Source organism: Amphibalanus amphitrite, unplaced genomic scaffold (genome assembly GCF_019059575.1).
Source record: "Amphibalanus amphitrite isolate SeventyFive unplaced genomic scaffold, NRLGWU_Aamphi_draft 000579F_arrow, whole genome shotgun sequence".
Taxonomy (NCBI): Eukaryota; Metazoa; Arthropoda; class Thecostraca; order Balanomorpha; family Balanidae; genus Amphibalanus; species Amphibalanus amphitrite.
Window position 1 is genome coordinate 206,285 of NW_024882073.1, and position 7,222 is coordinate 213,506.

The 7,222-nt window shown below is 48.6% G+C and overlaps 1 protein-coding gene and 1 long non-coding RNA gene across 2 annotated transcripts; both read right to left on the minus strand.

Moving 5' to 3' along the window:
- Positions 1–265: 265 nt before the first annotated feature.
- LOC122394204 (probable indole-3-acetic acid-amido synthetase GH3.9) lies at positions 266–3,447 on the minus strand. The gene is made up of 3 exons (XM_043390929.1): positions 3,057–3,447; positions 2,409–2,671; positions 266–2,211 (listed from the first exon to the last, which is right to left on the minus strand). The coding sequence occupies exons 1-3, from the start codon at positions 3,097–3,099 to the stop codon at positions 703–705; spliced, it is 1,815 nt and encodes a 604-aa protein (XP_043246864.1). The 5' UTR covers positions 3,100–3,447; the 3' UTR covers positions 266–702.
- Positions 3,448–3,866: 419 nt separating this feature from the next.
- Positions 3,867–6,644, minus strand: LOC122394205. Its single transcript, XR_006258821.1, has 2 exons — positions 4,683–6,644; positions 3,867–4,402 (listed from the first exon to the last, which is right to left on the minus strand). It is a non-coding gene; the product is annotated as an uncharacterized LOC122394205 (long non-coding RNA).
- Between the last annotated feature and the right edge of the window lie 578 nt (positions 6,645–7,222).

The following is a 7,222-nucleotide window of genomic DNA, read 5'->3' on the forward strand; positions in this document are numbered from 1 at the left end:
ACCACGTTCGATCATGACCGTATTATAATTTCCTTTAGAACTGTACTTAAACTTATATCTTTTATCAATGAATCTCACTTATTCTCACCCACAACCTGCCGTCTTCTGGTGCCCATTCCACACTTAGTGGATGAGCACCGGATGACGACTGACTGAACCCTGACTGAACATTCAGAACAAGTGAAGTATGGCTCTGATGGGGTCCATATATGTAGACAAAGCGCGTGAGTTTTGGAGCGCCCATTCCCGTGAAATTGAAAGACGATTTATGAATTGACCTTATTTTATTTGTACAGTCCACATCTGCACGCATTATGGCTTTTCAGTTGTGAGTGGACGCAATATACTTAGCACGATGCCTATACTTCGGTGAACATCCTACACACAACGTAGGTTAGGTATTGGACGACAAAAATGTCCACAAACACATTACACTGACTGTAACATCATATTTACATGGAACCAGAAATTATGACACATCTGGCCTAAAATAAGAGCCTATCACACATCTGCTGCTCGTTCATTATAGGGAAGCGTGCTGGGCGGATACGTGCTGCCGGCGTCGTTAGCCGCAGAAGCCACGAGGCGGCAAGGCATTTCTAAATCTGATCTGTTTGTCTGCTTTCAGTTTCCACCAGTCGCGGATACAAAATAACAGCATGGCATGGGGTAAACAGTCCTCAGTATACGTCAGCATGCACCTCACTCTGTTGATATCGCCCTATTCAGAAAGAACTTGACTTGCTCTTCGGTGCGTAGAACGCGTGGCTGTTTGAACTGACTCATTGTGGTCTGGGTAGTATCGAAGACGTGCTGACGATAGCCGGCAAAAGTGCCCGGCCGAACACACACCACCCTCATCGGGCCAATCGAGGACTTGGCACGGAACGACCGATAGACGGAGTGCTCGTTCTGCAGGGTTTTGTCAATGTCAGCGGCTTGCTGCGGTGGAAGAGACGGTCCGGAGAGCTCGACCAGCACCAGGTAGTGGGGAGGTGAGTCCGCCGAGTCGGCAGCGGCTGGGTCCAGCACGCTCTCAGCAGTGGTGAAGTCCACCAGCTGGTGGTCCGGCCAGCCGTCGACGGACCGTCGCAGCGCGCCCGTGAACGCCGCCTCCGACACCTTCTCCATGTGCACGTTGAGCATCTGTTTGGCGCGGAACTGGAAGTCGACGGTGGGCGTGCCGTGGAAGGAGCCGACCACGCGCACCACGTCCCCCATCCGGTAACGGTACAGACCGGCAGCACTGGTCAGCACCACCTCGTACAGCTGGTCCATCTGGACCTCTGAGGCCAGCAGTGGAGTCGCGCCATCCTCCGCATCACCTGACTCGTCCACCGGCAGAAACTCGATGAAGTTGAGCCCAGGTAGCATCGCATAAGCAGGCTTTTCGCCAGGGTTGTTTATGTTGACACCCAATATGCTCTCGGAACCTCCGTACATCGCTGAAGAGATTTTGAGTTTGCCCAGGTACGGCCTGCACCGTTCAATGTAAACGTTCATCGAGGTTCCGGAACACATGGCCATTACTTTCTCTACATGAGGGAGAACTCTCGGCACAATGCCGCCAAAGCCTCGTTCAAACTCCCTCTGAAGGCGGGTGGCTCTCTCGGGGTCGGGAATGAGGAGCGAGTCGATGGTCCTCCGCTCCTGTTCAGTGACGTCCAGAGCTGGACTAAGCCTGCCGCACCGAATGTCGTCAACTATGCTAGGCCAATTATTTTCCATAAAGTGAAGCTGGTTCCAAAGAGTAAATACAAATCCCGCGTCCCAGATACAAGCCTGGCTATCTCGCAGCGCCAACACGAGACCAACGTGAAGCGCTTTGGACGCCGTTGTAAATATGTTAGCCTTTGGTAGCATTGTACACTGACAAGCAATAACTGGCGAGCTCTGAGCGAACGCTGAGGTCGACCCTACCCTCACTCCCGTCGGAGAGTACTTCCACCGCGTGGCTACCGGCAGGGTAATGATATTGCGCAGGTTCCAGGGGAAGAAGTCTAGGGCCCCGAACATAGCCACGGCCTGTGCCAGCGTGACGCGCTTCGTCATCGGGATGTACTTGCTGACGCCGGTAGTTCCAGAGGAGCAGAAAAATGCCGTGATCTCTTCACCAGGATGGAACATGGCGCGAACGTTCCCTTCCATCACCCGATCAATGTACGGCTGGTAGTGGCTGTATTCAGTGACTGGGTGCAGGCGGCGAAAATCCTGAAAAGGAGAGCCGTGCTCTTTAGACGTAACTTTAACTACATAAGTGCAATAGTAAAATGACATCTACTGAATATGAACTCGTTTTGACTCATGCCTGCGCAACTAATTCTGAGAACAATGGTAAGATATGTTCTATACTTGAAAACGAATAGTGTAATGCTGTATGGAATCCAGCAATGTTCATAGAGTCATACCTCGAGTGAGTGCACGTCAAAGAAGCGAAAGTCTCGTCCATAAGTACTATCTGCATGCCGCTTCAGGGTTTTCATGACAAACTCCTCTTGCGTGTTGTAAAAGGAGGCGTATCTTGCGCTGAGGGTCCGCCTGTTGTGCCACGCCACGAGATGGAAGGCACGACGTACCAGGTAGGTCAGGATCAGAGTGCGCCACGTGTGGAACCGGGAGCGGGGCAGCAGTGCCATGTCGACCGCCACCGCCACTAACAGCGCCACTACGCCTGCAATGTGATCAGGACAAACGTCAGACGGATACCCAATAGGTGTATGCCTATTTTGCATTGCTTAACCGACCATTGACATGGCTTGGCTTGTTCATGGCTTGAAATTAATGATATTCATTATTAACTTCTACGGCTCTGGTAAACGCGGTTAGGATGAAGAGCCCTTGCTTTCAGACAAAGGAACGGTCTGCTTTGAGACCTCACAAAGGCACAATTTAAAAAAGACATACCCAATATCTTAAGTTCAAAACTTATAACCAAGTACTTCGTCAAACGTCAATGTTGAATAAAAAGTAAAGTTTCGAAACTGTCAAATTTCAACAAAGGTGTCACACACACGCAGACTGAGCTCAGGAACTCATTGGCGCCTTTTCAAACTCACCTGATAGTACGCACCACAGCAGAGTCGTCCACCATTCTCCCATTATTTGCCAGTGTGATAGCACCGATCAATCACAACTGCGGTGAACTATCCCACTGTTTAGCCAGTGTTGGCCAGGCGACGTCTGGGAGCCCCGCTGAGCGCTCCGCGGAGCCGGCCGCGGCTCCCTCCCCAGTACTGCTCAGATGAGGTATGTTTGGATAAGTGGCAACGATGCCTGCCCTACGTCACAGACCTGCACGGCTGGCCCGGTTACGAAACAGGTCCAAATTTAGAAACCGCCGAAGGTCAACATAGCAGAGCTGGAATATGTGAATAGCTAACGGCATTTGTAGCTGATAAGAAACGTCTCGGAGCTGGTTTCTCTATGCATTCCCATTACCTTTGGCTTTATCTTTGCCAAAGCTTTGCGCATGCATTTCTAATGCTCACGCACGCAGACGCACACACACACATACGCACGGAGGAGTAATGCAATCAAATGGTGCAGGATAGCGATCCGAATGGCGTTATGGTGTTTGAGTGAGTGGGACTCTGTATGAGCCATTGAGATGAGCAGCGGCCTCGCTGCTTAGTTGGTATTCCATGTGCTATTTTTAGCGTACAGACTGCAGTACGCTCCATAATCGTATGGCCTCGCCGTTCAGACCATTGCAGAATCGGACCGTGCTTGGCGCGCGTTCAGTTGTCGCCTATCGTGCTAGATACAGAGTAGTCAGAGCTCTCCGTCAGGCGTGTCCTTAGTCCTGTCCCGTATTCACTATTCAGGGTTCTCGTCGAAAAATATGCCCGCTCAATGCAAAAACATGCTACATGCCATAGTGTTGTATTCAAAACAGACTTCGGGTAGTGGGCCTATGTCTTGCAAAGAAAAAAACTGATGCATTTTGACATAACGTATCTACGCTCAGCCTTGGCGACTCTCAGCAAATGCCCAGGGAGCCCAAGCTTTTCAGTGTTCACTTCTGATGCTTCTGCACTGTTTGGTGAGATTGCATACCGGCAGCACAATTTGCTGATTTCTGATTGAAGAAAACCTTCCGAATTCTGGTGTTCAAAAACAAGCGGCGGTTAGCGGATTCCTCCAAAAAGTCCCACAGGTAGAAATGAAGTCACCGGTATACGAAAAGTTGGTCTCATAAAATAACAATAAACAGTCGAAATTCGGGTGACTGCCTCTGGCTTTAATGTGGGAGCAGACGAAACCGCATGGCGTTGTCCTCTGGAGCAGGAACAGCCCTTTGCGTGGTGACTTGTGGTTCACCCTCGGTGGCAGAAACGCTGGAGATTGACGCAGACCGAAATCTCCATTCCGTCTGGCGCTACCCGGGATCTGCTTCACCGCCCTGAAACAGGGGAGTCGGTGTCAACTGTCATCCGTATGTCTACATGCTCGAGTGCACATACTACAGTAGGTTTGAAAAGGATAGTAGGTTTGACACGCTAACGCAACAAGTTAGATCGGTCGATGCTCCCAGGCTGCTGATTAGAGAACGGAGATGACAACCGGGCGTGGAAAGCACTCGCCTTAGAACGGATGTTCAAAGGCACGGGCTGGCTTTGCGCAGCCAGAGCTCGGTGAGGTGGGAGCTGATCACTGATCATGTCGTCTAGCCTCTGACGCACTTGCAGAAGAACGAAATGACGTCCGGGTGAAGACCACATCAGCAAGGTCGGAACCAGTCCTCCGCCTGCGATTGACGTCCGTTGGGAAGCCGGCAGAGATTCAACAACTCCAGCACGGGATCAGCAGCCATCGTCGTAACGGCGACAGTCCTGCTTCCTGCAAACAATCGGCGGGATAAACTGTGTCATGGATCTGCGAAATTGGTAAAAATAACGCGTAAATAAGTGCAGCGGCAGGTCTCGCTAATGTTTCAAACAACGATATCATATTTCATCTCATTTTTATATTCTTGTTTTATTGCGCTTTGCATGATTCACTTTTATTTTCCCGCCCTAGATTATGGTGCCATGGTTACCGCGCTCGTAAATAACAAGTTTCTTTTTTGTTCAGAAAATGGAATTTACATCGCTATAAGAATTGTTTTCAGTTCAGTGTGCGGTCAGATATCGAACTGCAATGCCTTTCTTTTCCGTCAAAGCATAATTGTCAATTTTTATCTTTTATCTCGGCCGCCACAACTGTTCGTGTTCACACCGTAAAGTAAATAAACAATGAAGCAGTAACAGCGACGAAGACAGATGTACAATGTACATACATCAGGTGTAATGATTGTAGCGCTGCGAAAACAGTGAACGAAACTTGGATTGCTTTTTTGAAAATATCATGTCACAAATGTAAACCAAGCGGCAAAAGATGAAGCCAATAGCCAGAAAACGCACCAATAACCAAAACGTAGCCCTAAATGCACGTAATTCACGCAATTTGCTGTGTCTCGGAACGGATCCGCAAGCCAATTGCGGTTTTCTAGTCACTCAATCATTGGCAGGTGTGGTGAGGAGAATATTACCAACATCCGTGCAGGTATTTGTATGCTAGGTATTCTGAATAGTGCGAATAATAACAGAGCCAAGAATGCAGTAATATAGCATGGCATAATATGGCTGACGGTATTGCTGAAATCTTTCGTTCGGTGCGTGAAATGGCAGCTGGAATATGCAATATTACCGTTCTAGCAGTTATGAGCTATTTGCGGAACATTTACGGTTGGTTGGCATGGGTGGAGCTTTTCCAAGGAAGTTGGTGGGGCAAAAAGTCGTCAAACCCACAATGTCCGATTATAAAGTTGAATAAAATGCCACACTGAATCAATTCCTATCATTACAGACAAACATGTATTATTTTGCATCAAACAGGCATTCCAAAGCTATTCAATGCGAAAAAAGATTAATTTGCAAAGCAACAAAGTCTTAGAAATCAGCTAAAGTTGGTGGGGCAAAACGCTTATTGGTGGGGCAAAACGCTTATTGGTGGGGCAAAATACCTAGTTGGTGGGGCAGCTGCCCCACCAACTGTATAGGAAGCTCCGCCCCTGTTGGTTGGTGGCACTGGCTAGGTAGCATATCTTGTGGACCAAGTGCTAACTGGAACCCTCGCCCTTCTCAGGCGGCCATGGGACAGAACGTCACCCCACAACCGAAGCCACCCCGACGACTGCCTTGTTTTTTGATCGAACAAAAAAAAAGGTTCTTGGCTTCATAATGCAACCGCCTGAAGTTACTTCGACGAGCTCGAACGACGAACGACGATCCGAGTGCAAAGGAATGCAAATGCGATTTTTGTACTAACAATTGACATTGAAAGTGATTTTTTCAGCGAAAAATTTGTTTTGGCGATGTGCGCCGCCTAAAGATAACCCGCGCCCCGTAGGGCTATCGGCGGACCCTACCATCCGTAAGGGGGGGGGGCGTTTCGCCCCCCCTTAGATCTCGAAAAATTACCGGCCGATATTCAAAATTCAAACGGCGTTCGATAGCCCAAACGGGGAACTACCTTGTGACCAAATTTCATTGACCTAGGTCAAACCGATCCTGACAGCTCTCCTCGCAAAGCTCTTTCGGTCGAAAATGGCAGAACATGCGTCATTCTGACGTCATTTGTGGCCAACCTATCATAGCCTTTGAAAAGTTTTGGTCACAGTGTGTAAAATTGATGCCCAGGGGGGTCCTGAAAGTTTGGTGGCGCTATCTGCAGTCGTTTAGGAGATATCTACGGAAAAGGACAGGGGGGGGGGGGTTCGCCCCCCCCCTACGGAGCAGATTTACGGCTGATCTTATTTTGCAGGATCTAAGAACTAGAAGTGCAAAGTGAGAAACGACGTGTGTGAAGGAAGCATTCCTATTTGAATTTTAATCTGTGTCGCAAAGTATTTTGACAACTTTGATACAGAGTGGAAATTAAAGGTGTACCGCATTTACCTTCCTTCTAGCATGCACACTATTTAGCTTAGCGCGTGCTATCATGCAAAATTCGAAAGCACGAGGGTTGGATATTTTTCGGGAACACTTTTTAATCGTTTTCAATCATGTCTCCAATCAGTACCTACTGAGGAAAAAGTAAAACTGGTAGATTCCTATTGGAACACCAGATCCATTATTCAGACACAGCGGAAGTTCAGAGCACAGTTTGGAAAGAAAAGAACTCCGACAAGAAAAACAATACTCCGTCTGTGTGAAGGTTTCATAAAAGAGGGCTCTGTCCT